This window comes from Anabrus simplex, chromosome 11 (genome assembly GCF_040414725.1).
Source record: "Anabrus simplex isolate iqAnaSimp1 chromosome 11, ASM4041472v1, whole genome shotgun sequence".
NCBI classification, from domain to species: Eukaryota; Metazoa; Arthropoda; class Insecta; order Orthoptera; family Tettigoniidae; genus Anabrus; species Anabrus simplex.
The window spans coordinates 48,199,103-48,216,617 of NC_090275.1; the positions used below are offsets into that span (position 1 = coordinate 48,199,103).

The 17,515-nt window shown below is 41.8% G+C and overlaps 1 protein-coding gene across 1 annotated transcript in view; it reads left to right on the forward strand.

Moving 5' to 3' along the window:
* The window catches only part of LOC136883511 (neprilysin-11), a 234,708-nt gene that overhangs the window by 129,844 nt on the left and 87,349 nt on the right, over positions 1-17,515 (forward strand). Inside the window, exon 4 of the mRNA XM_067155866.2 lies at positions 13,048-13,154. Within this exon, the coding sequence (XP_067011967.2) occupies positions 13,048-13,154 (107 nt within the window). The remainder of the gene's footprint in view (positions 1-13,047; positions 13,155-17,515) is intronic.

Genomic DNA, 17,515 nt, shown 5'->3' on the forward strand with positions numbered 1-17,515 from the left:
AGTCCCTTACCTAATCAATAAAATAAACAGAAGTTTAACATGGCTAGAGAACAGATTGCGACTTGGCGGTCTAATTATTGAAATGCCTGAGGGCAAAATAGTTGAAAAATGACCTCGCGGATGGCTAAGAAACACATTCATGAATACGTTCTTCAGTTGTACCGGTCTAATATATTGTGAAGGAGCTAAAACGACAGCCTAAGATAATTGGGAGAAGACTCATCGTAGGGACAAAGCAATTGTAAGACTGAATACATGATGACGATGACGAATTCTTTGTACGTTAAATGCAGGCTGCTATGGACACAATTAATACCGTGACAAGAGACTGTCATAGCACAGTCATAGGTTAAAACTGAAGTTTTGGGCAATTTTTTGTGATCTGGACAGCTATTAAGAATACTAGCATGGAGGAGTGATGTCTGAATTTTCCGATAGAGTCCCTTAGTAAAGTGGTTGCAGCGGTGAATACGGTAACAGAAACTGTTAGCCAAAGGTCCCAAAGCAACGTGGAATGTCCCTCTGGCACAAGTCATCAAACCAAAAACTGTGATGGTTTTCAGATGGTATTTCCATTCAAAACATTTTTGCTGGTGCTCTGCATCATATTATTCAGATTGGCTGTCATGGTCCTGCAAACCTGGTGGTAGTAGGGCCTATGAGGTAATCTCGAGATGAGTTTGGTTTAAGACCACTGTCACTCCGCCTATTAGAACAAACGTGGTTCACCGTTTACTGATATTTCACAGTCCCAGATCCTTTTTATCTTACCTTTCATTTGGTTTTATATTCGATGTGAAACAACCGTACTGGTGTGTGATAGCTGTGTGGCATAGACTCTTGCCTTCTCACCAAGAAGGACGTGGTTCATAACGGGGACTTTAAAAAAATGAAATTCACGTCCCTATAATTCAAATCCCTCATAAAATATGAGGTCCTGTAACTACGAACACGATGTCAACAGTTGAGTGTATTAATAAGATTGTTTTCCTTGAAACAACCGTAGGTACAATCAACCACTACCAACAATGTATTTGTGCTAAGCGAGACATTCTGTCCTCGCAATGAGACCAATGTTAACAGAGGTCTGCTACTTTCATTCACAACTTTCTGTGAACACGCGAGGCCCGTGTTGACAAACACATGCTAATATAGAGATCATTTCAGCTGGACTGCGTCATGAGTCTGTTAACCAACACCACCCCAAAGTGTAGGCGACATGTTTTCACTTCCTCTTACAACATTCTTATTCCATTCACTACCTCCATGGGTGAGGTCTTCATGAACAACATCCTTGAGTTTTCCTTCTAGTTAGCACAGCGGTAATTGTTGTCTTGTTTGTATATCAGATAGGTATAGAGGCAGGTACCCATAACCATTTAATGCAATGAAAGTAATTTAATATCGATAGCCAGTGCCATGAATAAAACAACGGATGTACTATTTCAGATTAAATTCAACATTTACACATATTCGGAGTTACTTTGTTTCGCATATACACATTCATCTCTTTAGGTTAATACTTCGACCCCTCCAACTAAGAACATCGTATCTGCATGAAGTCAATTTATTACGAAAGCAGTTTAAAGATTCGAAAACCGAGCTCGATAGCTGCAGTCGCTTAAGTGCGGTCAGTATCCAGTATTCGGGAGATAGTAGGTTCGAACCCCACTGTCGGCAGCCCTGAAGATGGTTTTCCGTGGCTTCCCATTTTCACACCAGGCAAATGCTGGGGCTGTACCTTAATTAAGGCCACGGCCGCTTCCTTCCCACTCCTAGCCCCTTCCTATCGCATCGTCGCCATAAGACCTATCTGTGTCGGTGCGACGTAAAGCAACTTGCAAAAAAAAAAAGATTTGAAAATTTCAAACAAATCCGACATTTTTTTAAAATATTAACGATTATGGGTTCTGTGGAATTCATTTAGCGCCTCATTTATCTTGCCTCAAGAAGGGTGTTTTTAGTTATTAAATAACCCACTTATACAGGGTGTTAGGTGTATACGTGCAGATATTAAGCTAGTCGGCAAAGAAAAAGACATCTCACAATATATGCTATGTACTTTTTATCTTGTCCTATTAGTTTGCCCATAACTGAGCCAAACATTTCAGGACCCAATGTGTTTTGAACGGCCGTAGCAGGATATGCCGGTTACGTCATTCTGTCCACGCGTAGTGGAAGTACAGTAGCAGAGTCTAGGGCTTGTTGAACCTGTTTCTTATCGCAGGCCAACACATGTTGTTGTGCACTTCCCCTAAAGGCTTGGCAATAGGAGAGGATGACTCACGTGCCAGGCCACTTGCTGTACTCGAAAACCGGTCTAGGGTACTCTGTGTGAAATGTACACAGGATCCTTACAGTGACCTCGAAGATACGCACCAGCACATACGTGCGAATAAAGTATTGTGTAGTTGTGTGTGATTTATAAGACGTCAATGGCATTACTCAGTGATCCAAGCTGACAAAATGAAAGGAAATAGTTAATAAGTAAATGAAAAATGAGCGCAACATTTCTGTGCTGTTATTGCGACAGTCTACGATGAATTTCTGACAATAGACAATGCGAGTTGTCTATGCTTATTCATAAACTTTTCAGGTCAATGAAAGGACGGTGGACACTGAAAGAAAAGGCTGTAAGTATTCAGTCATATTGTTATTAATGAGACAGATTTCAAAAACCGTAGTTGCAACCATGCGTGAACACTGCTCGAAGGAAAAATAGCTACTGTGGATTTCTTTTGCTAGATGCTTTACGTCGCACCGACACAAATAGGTCTTATGGCGACGATGGGACAGGAAAGGGCTAGGAGTGGGAAAGAAGCGGCCGTGGCCTTAATTAAGGTACAGTCCAAGCATTTGCCTGGTGTGAAAATGGGAAACCACGGAAAATCATCTTCAGGGCCGCCGACAGTGGGGTTCGAAACTGCTATCTCCCGAATACTGGATACTGGCCGCAGTTAAGCGACTGCAGCTATCGAGCTCGGTCTACTGTGCAATTGCCGCCGGGCATTTCTAATAGAAGGCTTACTTTTCTTTTTCCTAATCTGTTTACCTTCCAGGGTTGGTTTTCCCTCGGACTCAGCGCGGGATCCCACCTCTACCGCCTGAAGGGCAGTGTCCTGGAGCGTGAGACATTGGGTCGGGGGATACAACTGGGGAGAATGACCAGTACCTCACCCAGGCGGCCTCACCTTCTATGCTGAACAGGGGTCTTGTGTAGGCCTTGCGGGGGAATGGGGAGATTGGAAGGGATAGACAAGGAAGAGGGAAGGAAGCGGCCGTGGCCTTAAGTTAGGTACCATCCCGGCATTTGCCTGGAGAAGTGCGAAACTACGGGAAACCACTTTCAGGATGGCTGAGGTGGGAATCGAACCACCTCTACCCATTTGACCTCCCGAGGCTTAGTGGACCCCGTTCCAGCCCTCGTACCACTTTTCAAATTTCGTGGCGGAGCTGGGAATGGAAAACGGGCCTCCGGGGGTTGGCAGGTAATCACACTAACCACTATACCACAGAGGTGGACAGAAGGCTAATTACTGGACAGTAAGTGCCGATAGGTAATGTAACGGACCCGTTTAATTAAAACGTCCGTAATAATAATGTTACTACTACTACTACTACTACTATCTTTACGTTCCACTAACTAATTTTCACGGTTTTCGAAGACACTGAAGTGCCAGAATTTTGTAAAGCAGTACTTTTTTAAATGCAAGTAAATCCACAGACACGAGACTGGCGTATTTCAGCACCTTCAAATACCACCGAACTGAGCCGCCATCGAACCTGCCAAGGTGGGATCAGAAGACAGGCGCTCTATCGTCCGAGCTACGCAGACTGGCATTGGAGCTTAGAGTAAGTTGATCGTGCGGTTAGGGGCGCGCAGCTGTGAGGTTGTATTCTGGTGATAGTGGGTTCGAACTCCACTGTCGGTAGCCGGGAAGATGGTTTTCCGTAGTTTCCCATTTTCACATCAGGGAAATGCTGGAATTGTACCTTTATTAGACTTCGAACGCTTCCTACCCACTTGTATCCCTTTTCTCTCCCATCGTCGCCGTAAGACCTATTTGTGTCGGTGCGACGTAAAACAATTTGTAAGTACATGCTTCGGTAATTTCGGAGACATGTCTGCATTTATAATATTAATAATAATTCGGACCTGTTAAATGTTCACTATTTTCTTTAGTGTTTTCTGACAGATTACGAGCTACGAAGTTTGAGTGGGGCGATTAACTTTTATTTTCATAATAGTCAGTAATAATAGACTAACACAATTTTTATAATAATATTGTTAGTGGCTTTTCGACGGATGCAAGCTAATCGCACGGCCAACTCGCCCAATAATAATAATAATAATAATAATAATAATAATAATAATAATAATAATAATAATAAATCTTCACGTGCCAATGGAGACGCGCGGTGTCGGAATTTTGCCCACAGGTATTCTTTAACGTGCCCGTAAATCTACCGATCAGAAGCGGTCGTATTTGAGCACCTTCAATACCAGCGGACTGAGCCAGGATCGAGCCTGCTAAGTTCATGAAACCAGTGCTTGAACCGTCTGAGCCACTCAGCCTGGCAACGTTTATTTTGATACGTTGAATAGGCACTGCAAAATCAGCAGTAAGCTAGAATGTTCTCATTTACATTTAAACATGTTCTCTTCGGTTGGAAGCACGAAAGGAAGGTACGTTTAATTAATTTATGTTTATAACATGTCCCTTACTGGTATGAAGTAAAACGTTCGATGTGTTTTGACATTTCAATTCCGATACTACTCACTTTGAAATTCTATCCCATGCATTCTTTCGTTGACGTAATATACTTTATTTACGTACACGTCAACACGGGTTGTTTCTGCATACGGCGAGTTGGACTCCCAAAAGACCATGATATTGAAATCGCACTGTGGGAGAATATTCCACGTAAGCAGTTCGACAAAAGCATTAGACCTGTCACATGCCGCTTGTCTGCTGTTCCTAGCGAGGGGGATATGGCTGGACGGGTTCCCCACCCCTACATGAAACCGGTCTGTCTGACCTTGACCTGAATAACAGCTGTCAGAGATGCGAATTATCGTCCGTACTAGTACGCGAGTTACTTCGTAGTAGTAGCATCAGTAGTAGTATTTGAATAATGCCAGTGTATGAATACCACGAATACCATTATATGCTTCTAGTGTATCGTGTGGCAGAACAGAACACGCGTCGCCCTTCATGAATCTATCGGGAAAGGCTTCCAGCAATTTATATTTTGTTTCTTATTCCCTACGAGTTAAAACAGAGGACACTTTGCGTTTTTAAGGGCCGATGACATTAAGACAGCAATCATCATCATCATCATCGTCGTCGTCGTCGTCGTCACGTATAGATATTCAATAAAATAATCGTTTATATTCATCATTACTGAAATAGGAACTATAAGTTAACATTTAACTTAAGAAGATTGCCTAGAGTGTTTTGTTAATTTACAAAAGAATGTTTAACATTCCTTTTAATGCAATCTGTATGTTTTTGTTTTCTAAACTGTTGTACTGTAATGTTTAACATAGGTACATTATGTTGTTCACAGGCGTTTTCGTGTACGTTCGTAAATCCGTACTTTTCTATTCGAGTTAGTCTTGTTACCGTCCACCTGGAATTACGGAGCCCGTACTGTATGTTAGTTCATTATTTTTCTACAACAGAGTGTTACGAATGCGACTGTAGTTCCCGCGACCACGCCACTCTTATGTCTGTGTCGCTAATGTGCACGTTGTTCAGCCGTGTGCTGCTTGACTATGTGGCTCTCGTTACCTTCTTCTTCCTCTTCTTCTACTGCAGCCTTATGTCTTAACAGGTATACTGTATTCTACCGACATCATCTCAACACGCAGTAGCGTAATCTGCTGCGATATACCGAGCTCGATAGCTGCAGTCGCTTAAGTCCGGCTCCATGGCTAAATGGTTAGCGTGCTGGCCTTTGGTCACAGGGGTACCGTGTTCGATTCCCGGGAGGGTAGGAAATTTAACCTTAATTGGTTAAATTTGCTGGCACGGGAACTGGGTGTATGTGCCATCTTCATCATCATTTCATCCTCATCACGACGCGCAGGTCGCCTACAGGAGTCAAATCAAAAGACCTGCATCTGGCGAGCCGAACTTGTCCTCGGACACTCCCGGCACTAAAAGCCATACGACATTTCATTTCAGTGTGGCCAGTATCCATTATTCGGGAGATAATGGGTTCGAACCCCACTCTCGGCAGCCCAGAAGATGGTTTTCCGTGGTTTCCCATTCTCACATCAGGCAAATGCTGGTGCTGTACCTTAATTAAGGCCACGGCCGCTTCCTTCCCTGTCCTAGCCCGTTCCAGTCCCATCGTCGCCATAAGGCCTATCTGTGTAGGTGCGACGTAAAGCCAATAGCTGCTACGATTTGTTATTAGCACCATCATAGTAAAATGTAATATAGTTGTGGCGGAATCTTCTTAGATATATTCGACATCTGTGGATTGTGTATAATTTGATAACTCATCTGTACTCATGAAAGCGACCCTCGGCCTGGCGTTCAGGTTAATAGCTACATGTCTCTAACGTGTAATCTTGTTTATGTTTCTTATATTTGTTGATGTGTATGTTTGATGTTTATACACAATACGAGATTACAGCTGACTCATCCCCACGAGCTTGACCTGGTTCTCGTTTTACGCATAGTCATCTGTAGGTAACTACTGCGACCGATGCTAACTCACGTGACATACATTTCAACTTGTTTCCTCTTAAACCACACATATTTTACTATTTTCTTCCACGTATTTCAGCTTTTAATGACCTAATAATAATAATAATAATAATAATAATAATAATAATAATAATAATAATAATAATAATAATAATAATAATAATAACGTTAAGTGCTTTACGTCCCACTAACTACTTCTACGGTTTCTGAGACGCTGAGGTGCCCGAATTTAGTCCCGCACGAGTTCTTTTTATGTACCAGAAAATCTGCCGACACGAGGCTGACCTACAGTATTTGAGCACCTTCAAATACCACCGGACTGGGCCAGGTTCGAACCTGTAAAGTTGGAGTCAAAAGGCCTGCACCTCAACCGTCTGAGCAACTCAGCCCGGAAGGAGGCACGAAATGTAGGTACGTTTAATTTATTTAGTTGTATAACATGTCCAATATTCCTTTGAAACTAAACGTTCGATGTGTTTCGATAATTCAATTCCGATGCTACTCATTTGGGCATCCCATGACTGCTTTCGTTGGCGTAAGGACCTGCCATTTTTCTTCTACCTTTACGCAATGCACAACGGGGATCTACTGTATTTCACGTCCCGGCGCGCCTATCCCAACCAATAATTATATCATACGCTCGTACAGGTCCCGCACCGATTCAGGTTTTCAGGTCATTTCCATACTCACTAGACCACGGGGCTGATGACCACACATATCTCAATCCCTTAAAGGACATAACAGCAAATGAACCAGTATTAACGCTGAGAATTCGGTACATCTCCAGGGTCCGAAACCGATGACCAGGGTTGTCTGAAGCACCTAAGATAGAAACTGAATACTGACAACTACGAAACCAGTCTGGCGAGAATGTAACGTAACAAGGCATACGCTACTGTAGTAGCCACCTTCAGCTGTTATCGTAGCTCAGTTGCTCTTAAACATAAAACCAGTTTGACAAGTATGTTACGTAACATCTCGTGCATTGCATAGGTAGCGTTCAGCTGTTGCTCGTAAACATAAACAGAAACTAGTTTGGCACGCATGGCGCGTGACTCGCCTGTTCTCAAAGGGAAGCTATTCATTCACAAGAACAAGGCATACTACCTATTCTAAAAACATCGTATCTCTTTGCTCTCGAAAATAACTTCCGAGAATTACTAAAAGTTTGATATATAGTGGTTCGTCACATCGTTCTCTATTGCTAGAAGAAATATCTGCAGGTATACACCTAACAACCTGTATATAGGCCTAGTGTAGATACGATATTACTGAACTGAACTGAGATGTATGAGCAACTGACTGCATAATTCAGGTTACGATGTTATAGTTTGGACATTTTAATCCAATAATAAGCATAAAATTCAAGTTATGTTTTCTTTTAAGTTCAATTTTTTCTCCTTGAAATGAGTTAAAAGGAGATTTAGCTGAACTGTATACTGCTGAGATTGTTGCCTGTGAACAATACATCGTTAAAGACCATGGAGTTAGACATGTTTTTGAAAATAAATTACCAATTGCGTATTTTTTTGCTAGTTGCTTTACGTCGCACCGACGACACAGATAGGTCATATAGCGACGATGGGATAGGATAGGCCTAGGAGTTGGAAGGAAGCGGTCGTGGCCTTAATCCAATTGCATTTTAGACGGTTTGGAGGGATAAGGGTATTTTCAAAAATTATTACCAGTAGTTATTTTTAATTTTTCAATTGTTTGTTTGAAAAATACAAATACAAAAGCCTACGCAACTGACCTGTGAGGCCACTTTTTTAAGTCTTTGTTAGTCACTAATTGTGCCCGATTCACTTGGTTTGGCTACAGCAGTTTTCAGGTTTTTGTAGAAATATTCATACATATCTCGAATTAGATTGCAGTATGTGCACATAGTCGGGCTGAGTGACTCAGACGGTTGAGGCGCTGGCCTTCTGACCCCAACTTGGCAGGTTCGATCCTGGCTCAGTCCGGTGGTATTTCAAGGTGCTCAAATACGTCAGCCTCGTGTCGGTAGATTTACTGGCAAAATAATTCCTGCGGGAGTAAATTCCTGCACCCCGGCATCTCCGAAAACTTTTTTTGCTAGTTGCTTTACGTCGCACCGACACGGATAGGTCTTATGGCGACGATGGGACAGGAAAGGGCTAGGAGTGGGAAGGAAGCGGCCGTGGCCTTAATTAAGGTACAGCCCCAGCATTTGCCTGGTGTGAAAATGGGAAACCACGGAAAACCATTTTCGGGTCTCCCGACAGTGGGATTCGGCAGCCCTGAAAATGTTTTTTTCCGAAAACCTGAAAAGTAGTTAGGACGTAAAGCAAATATTATTATTATTGTTACGGGGTTACCCGTGGAATGCAGAGATGAAAGAAGGTGCGGGCTGGAATGGGTCTAACTACAAAGCTGAGATATTGATTTAAAATTGCATTAAAGGTTATATTTTCAAAATAGCAATACAATTTTCACATAAAAGTTCAGATTTTAACAAGTAGCAACAAGTCAAATCAGGTACAATACCAGGAAAGCCAAGATTTAGAGATATTTTAACAATCTGGGCCACAAGCCCTAATTTTTACAATTTCTGAGCACTCAGCTCACAACCACATATTACCAAAGGGCAGAAATCCCCTCATTACGTGGAGCACTTGCTCCCACCTAGCACTGTCAGGCCTCCTAGAGGCACATATCCAAATACAAGAAAGAGCTGACCCGCTCTCAATATTTCAAGCCTATCAAAGGCCACAATGGACTTTACTATTAACTGCCCTCAGGGCACACTTACAAAGAAACAGGGGTACCTTGTACCCAAACTAATGGACCTTAGTAGAAAAATAATAGGTTGAGTTAATGGCCCGCCAAACCAAGTAGAATGGAGGCGAGTACTTGCACTCCTACATGAAATCTTTTAAAACCTAAGAGGCTCTAGGCCGATGAACCAGGGGCTATTCCCAAACTATGGAGGTGACTCGTATAAGAAAATTTAATACATTAAGGAAGAAACAGTTATCAAAACGTAGTCACCTCAAGGCAAAAATGAAGGGGAGCTCGAGAGGGTAAAGCACTCTCTATCCCCGATTTACAGTTAAAGATGTATGAAGTTTTACAAAAAGTGACGGCAATTTACATGTTTTGAAGATAGGTTACATAATAAAGGTTTCAGGTTTCAGACATTCCACGCGGGTTAAACTGCTGAGCTAGCACGAAATAAAGATGGTTAAGTAGCCATTACCTTGTTGAAGAGCTGCTGCCGGATGAAAGAGGCGCTTTCCGCCTCCTGCTACACTTCCATACACTAGGCTAGATGTTGTTCGAGTGGCCGAGAGACAGGAAAATCAGCAGTTTTTATACTCTCGGGGAAGATTCGAGACATTTCATGAATAATTAAGACACATCCACAGGCGTTTATTGTGTAGCTTACAGTTACACATCCAAATCGAAGAAGAAAGACACGATTGGTCAAAAATTAATTACAGAAATTCTGGATTGGCTAAGTTCAAAACTGGCGGAAAGAAAAGATTTATATTGCCAACCCACAAATGAAAAAACAAAATTTAGTAAGGAACAAAGTTACGAATACAAAATTTCTTCAAATAAAGTTCTTCCACTTAGCACCAGGGTGCATGGTCATACTTTTTGTAGAGACATCTCTCAGAGAATGTCCACACTTCTTGATCAATAGAAAACAAAACAAGTTGAACTCCACACAGTACCGACAACTTCGTAATCACAAAAATCTACGGTAGTGACATCTTTTGAGAAAACTTATGAGTTGATACAGTAGTTAAAGTTCAGAGTTTCTCCTGTAGAGGAGTACTTTAAGGCGGAAATTCAAATGTGCGGCGTAAAGGTGTACCAGCCGGTACAATTATTATTATTATTATTATTATTATTATTATTATTATTATTATTATTGGCCTATAAAAACAGCAGATCCTCCTTTTCCGGAGCTACTGGCAACTGTCCCTCATAAGCATTACCAAATTCCAAAGTGCAAATCGACCCCCGTCTTCCTCGTCGTTTCTGGCTAAACTTCCACACTTCTCCTCTAATCGGAGGTTTTAGCTCGTGAAAACTAACTCTCTGACACACAAACGTGACTGGCCCTGCTGAACAAATGAATATACATGTCATCATCATAATCATCATCTGTTTACCCTCCAGGGTCGGCTTTTCCCTCGGACACAGCGAGGGATCCCACCTCTACCTCCTCAAGGGCAGTGTCCCGGAGCTTCAGACTCTTGGTCGGGGATACAACTGGGGAGAATGACCAGTACCTAGCCCAGGCGGCCTCACCTGCTATGCTGAACAGGGGCCTTGTGGAGGGATGGGGAAGATTGGAAGGGATGGGCAAGGAAGAGGGAAGGAAGCGGCCGTGGCCTTATGTCAGGTACCATCCCGGCATTCGCCTGGAGGAGAAGTGGGAAACCACGGAAAACCACTTCCAGGATGGCTGAGGTGGGAATCGAACCCACCTCTACTCAGTTGACCTCCCGAGGCTGAGTGGACCCCGTTCCAGCCCTCATAGCACTTTTCAAATTTCGTGGCAGAGCCGGGAATCGAACCCGGGCCTGCGGGGGTGGCAGCTAATCACGCTAACCACTACACCACAGAGGCGGACGAATATACATGTACCTAACTAAATGAGCCGTCAATTTGCCTCTTGAATACATTTTGGAATGGATAAAGACTGTGTATAATAACGACCATAACAATTTAGTCGGCATTTTACATTCCACTGGTAACATACACGCCTGTCCTGTCTCTCGACTTCAGTTACAGGAAATAAAACTTTCGGGCTGCTAAAGTGAGTAGTATTATCATCAACTGATGATCCCTCAAGTCACAAAGCAGTGAGAATGGAAACTTGAAACCTTGTGGCGTCAATGGGGACAGAACCTCGAATTCAGCGCTGTATTCAACAGGCAGTGTTAAGTGAGTGCGTTGAATGCTTCCAATAAGATGCTCGTAACTTCACTTTTACAGATAATAATAATTTTGTGTGGCTATTTCTAGCCGAGTGCAGCCCTTGTAAGGCAGACCCTCCGATGAGGGTGAGCAGCATCTGCGATTTGTAGGTAACTGCGTGTTATTGTGGTGAAGGATAGTGTTATGTGTGGTGTGTGAGTAGCAGGGATGTTGGGGACAGTACAAACACCCAGCCCCCGGACCATTGGGATTAAGGTTAAAATCCCCGACCCGGCTGGCATCGAACCCGGGAACTTTTACAGATAATACTCTACTTAAGAGCATCATATCTTAAGTTACGATGTCCTTAATTTGAACAAATTCAATAACAACAGTTAAGATGTTCTCAAATACTGAGTTAACAAGTAATATATTGCGCAGTAGCGTGGGATAAGTTTCCAATTGATAGAGCTCAGTTTTAGTACATAAGTGAATAATCTCAAAATCACAAAAATGTGCGTTACTATGTTCTTAGTAATAGAGGTCGACGTTATAACAGTCTGGAGAAGCGACTGAGGAAGCGAGAGTGCAGTACCTACAGACAGACAGACATTGTCTGTGCAACTCCCTACTCCCACGTTTTGCAATACCACTTTCGTCCGATACTGAGGAGAAAGAGACGATACTTGCTGTCAAGGACTCCATTCATCCTTCATGATAATGCGCGGTGACAAACATGTAATGCTGTGACCGTGGTCCTACATGAATAGTGATGGGTGGTACTGAAACATCCGCCTTGTTCACCTGATATGTCCCCATGCGATTATCGTAAGAGTGAAAGCACCCTTTTTACAGGAAGTATTACGCCATAAGAGAAGCCATAAACCAAGCCATAAGACTGTCACTGCGTAACATCAACAGACATAGGCCCGATGACGGTGCATGACACCTTGCTGGAGTGTGACAGAAGGTGATAGGCACTGGAGCAATGTAAATTATGTTCCCTCTGATGATAAAGTGAGGTACAAATAATGTTGGAGTTACAATTATTATTTTTCCAACCTATGTCATATCATCCCCCATCGCTTCTACAAAGACAATATTATGAATGAAAATATAATTGTTACTTGTTAACTAGAACCCAGATATTTAGACAGTGATAGTTAAGAATAAAAACTAATTTAGCTAGTAGGAAGTGTCTTCTAGCCCGCTGTTCCATTATGTAGCAAGTGTAACATATTTTCTAGGGGTTCTAATAGCCCGGTCCGTATTATTTATGCAAATCTCATAGCAAAACTGTTGTTCGGGATAGAATATAATTGTAATTTGCTTCAGTAAGTTTTCATTCTAATATAGAAATGCCTTAAAATCCATTGATAACGTAATTCCTGACATTTTATAATAGTAATTTTTCTCCTTGTCTCCGCAGACATCAAACGAAAACACCGGCGCAGCGCCGTCAGCTGATCGCGCTGGTACTTCTAGTAATCTTGGTTATCGCTCTCGTCATTACCCTCATCGTGCTCGTCATGCGCTGTAAGTATGCGAAATAAAGGTAATATATTTAAGGTAGTACGTAGAATTACTGACACATTATTTACTTAGGTATACTTTACCGTAAGTGCTACGGTTGTCTCCTCAGAGATATATTTCAAAAGGGCACTAACACTCTTTTGTATGTACGAGAACCATAGTGGTAATTGTTATTTATAATAGATATTTCGAGAGAAAATTAAAAATTGTTAGTATTTTCTTGAGTCATCTTTATACAAGAAAGTAAATTGTAATCTTAAAAAAATACATCTGAATTGGCTTTTGTCTATAGATGTTACATTAAATTGAAGGATTGAAAAGACTTCAGTTCCTGGCGGTTATTATTGAAGCCGCGAATATCTTTCATTAAGTGGAAAAGCTATAGGAAAGTGCTCCTTCTAACACATGAAAGGCTCAGCTTAGTTGATGTCATTTAGTAAAGAAAATCTGAACTTTTTGGCCACCTGATTTTACATTACAATTGATGCTCAGTGCTAATGGAAGGATGTTCGCATTCAAGGCCAAATATCCAGAGGAAGATCTAGAACAGCATTTCTTAATGGCATTAGACTAGGACAGCATTACAAAAAAACAAGAAAAACTTCCATTTTACCCAGGAACCGTCGTGTTGAGAAGATAATCATAATTATGATGCTTGTTATTTAAAGGGTATTAACGTTTAGGTCATAGGCCTTTGAATGGTATGAGATGAAACGAAATTAAATGTTAATTAAAATTTTAAAATATATCCACCGAGTAGAATTTAAAACAAATCATGATGAAAAATGATTATGAATTTAAAATAATCAGTGGATGTAATTTTCAGCGCCTCATTTTGTTATAAACTGATAGAAAGGCCACAAATTAAGGTAGCATAAGGCATTGCCTTGAAGTGCAATAATATATATCATTCAAGATATAAGGTTAATAAACTTATTAAAGTACACAAACAAACTAAAAGACAATCATCAAAATAAAACGTATTTAAACACAAAATGAAATAAAAACAGATTACTTTCATACACGACAGAACAGGCCACTATCCATTATAAAACGGATGATGGTAACGATATATGTTGCTGTTCATTTTAAGTCAAACCGATACAGACAGGTCTTGAGACGACGGATGAAATAGAAAGAAAGGGACCGTGTACTTTGTTGAAATACAGACCCAGAATTTTCCTGATGTGAAAATGGGAAAACACGGAAAACACCGAAAACGATCTCAGCGCTACGAACAGTGGGGGTTTGATCATAGATTATTCTCTTTTTGAAACTGATTAGAATATAATATCTCCTTTTCCTATTTCTGAATGACCTGAAATTGTGGATAAAGTAATATTTATACATATTTTAACCTTGTCGTGATACATGAAATTATTTCAAATGTTCAGTACAACACAAACACCACCATTGCGGAAACATGCAAATAGATTCCGTTAACTGATAACATTGAGGTGTAGGTATCGTATATAGAAGTACTCAATGTAAATAGAACAGAACACGCAGGCTTTTATTCACGAAAAATCTAAATTGAGACGTAATAGTGAAAAAATCTTTAACGTAATTTAAAACATGTAGGGTCAAAATATATTCACTTAAGAATTAGTAGCCGGTTGCGTATCCTAAATTGGAACAATAACACTGTCTAGACCGGGATCGATAGCTACAGTCGCTTAAGTGCGGCCAGTATCCAGTATTCGGGAGATAGTAGGTTCGAACCCAACTATCGGCAGCCCTGAAGATGGTTTTCCGTGGTTTCCCATTTTCACTGTTGTGTGCGTCCTCCGCGCTCACGTTCCGCGCCTACAAGCTCCGCAACCCGCCGCATCACCAATGTTTCCAGAGCCTACGAGAGGACTGCACTGCGCCTGGCATGCTCGTCTGTGACGTCAGCCAGTGCTATATAAGGAGCGACGTTCCTCGCCTTACCGAGGACTACCCCAGTGTCCAACGACCAGACCACACCGCAAGTCAAACACGGAGGCATTCCTCTTAAAAACGTGTCTTGAACAGGTGGACTGATTGCTGGTCGTGAGGTCTCCACCTCCGGACATTGCCTCATCTTCCCTTATTCCCGTAGCCACGTCGAGCCCCGAGTCAAGCATTCTGCAACACTCCCAAGTCCTCACCAGTGCTCCGACGACTATCTTAGCATTCTGCGAATTAAGATATTGATGTAAGTTCCTTGCAAGTCTATGTCCAATACTAGCATTATACTAACGCGACTCTCTGTACAAGTTAGCTTGTCATCCCACAGCAGATAGTTTTCGACTATCCAAAGACATTTCTCAGTGGAATAGACTATCTCCTCAAGATAGGTTTGAATGTGTATATTAAATGTAAATATATATTTGTGCCACAGACTTTCAGTCTATCATTTAATAACAGCATTAACTGCGTGCAATCAATCAAGCTTCAAGACAATTTTCATTATATTTCTTGTAAATACTGTATAAAACTGTTGAAGCAATACACTTTATGTTGTGTTACTGTATACCAAGTTCCTTGTATACAACATTCACACCAGGCAAATGCTGGGGCTGTACCTTAATTAAGGGCACGGCCGCTTCCTTCCCACTCCTAGCCCTTTCCTGTCCCATCCTCGCCATAAGACCTATCTGTGTCGGTGCGACGTAAAACAACTAACAAAAATAATACTGTCTAGATACCAATTGATGGACACCTCTAAAAATACTGCATGCAACACTATCGCTTTACTTATTTGCTTTTCACTTCTTGTGGTATATTTACCTTTAATGATACTTAGTTTATTGTTCTACACTATAAGGGGGGATCTATTTTACACCGTTGCCGTATTTCCAGGACAAATTGTTTTCCACGCGAAGTTATGCGCTATATCTTTTACCATCACCATCGCTTCCAGCGTAGTATCTTCTTCAACTTCACTGGAAATACATAAAAGGTCACCATCCGAACAACATTCGAATCATTATCACTACTAGTAGATTTTTTTTTTAAATTTCGTGTGGCTATTTCTAGCCGAGTGCAGCCCTTGTAAGGCAGACCCTCCGATGAGGGTGGGCGGCATCTGCCATGTGTAGGTAACTGCGTGTTGTTGTAGTGGAGGATAGTGTTATGTGTGGTGTGTGAGTTGCAGGAATGTTGGGGACAGCACAAACCCCCAACCCCGGGCCATTGGAATTAACCAATGAAGGTTAAAATCCCCGAAACCGCCGGGAATCGAACCCGGGACCCTCTGAACCGGAGGCCAGTACGCTGACCATTCAGCCAACGAGTCGGACACTAGTAGAAATATTAATATCACTTAGATATTCATCTTCGATGTAATTCCTTATTTTATTTTCAAACTATCATCTCTTTCGTGGCGCTCGTCATTTCTGTTTACCTCGTTAGCTGTTCAAAGAGTGTATGTATAGGAGAGAACATACGAGATATTTTAGGACGAAGATTTCATCTATGCAGCTGTAAACCCTTCTGCCATCTGTTGATAATGCTGGAAATCATCTTCCACAGAGATTACAATACCCGCGATCGCGAAATAACTACTGCAGCTAAACGGGAAATTTTCGGGCGTGCCAATTCTCCTCTTATCGGTTTATGTTAACCTTCCTGTATTTTTCATCCCACATGGCCTCCATAGTCCACATTTAGTCAGCTGCAACACGCGCATCGTCTGGGGGTTGATGAGGACGAATATTCAACTATGGCCCAACCTTTCTCCTTTTGGGCGCTTACAAATATTCCGCCTGCCTCATACCCTCTCAAGTAAGAATTATTAACAAAAGATCACGCCAACATAAGAACAACTCGGTCATTGGACTTTAAATGAAACTATGAAACCTAGCAATTGAGCTCGAAGGTTTTAAGAACATTATTAGAATTTTATCATTAATTTTAACTTGACGTCTTCGGTAACCCGAATCGTATTTTAATGTGTATTTGTGAACTTGTCTATTGTATTTATCGTATAAGTATTTTCGGCTGGTGATGTGCTAAAAGAAGGATGAAACACGCCCCGACACTTGTTAATGTCACCGTAATTAAACATACTTTTTGTATTGTATTTTAAAGTTGGAACCTTTGATTATACCCTTAAAAGGTATACTATAGACCAGGGCCTCTCAAACGCCCAAAATCTCACGCGTGCAAATCGAGGCGCAAGAGCTTCGTGCACTGTGCATCGGTCGCGCTCGGCTTGTCTCGGACCAACGCTTCGTCTCTGGGCTACTCGGCTAAGCTCGGCTCTACTCGGCGCAACTCAGCTCGGATTTGGAGCGCTACGGGGCAAGTGTGGAAGAGGGAGACAAGGGGAGCGAGCAAGACAGGCGTGAGGATAGAGAGAGTAAGCGCTATTGCTCCAAATCGAGGAGTGGGGGTCT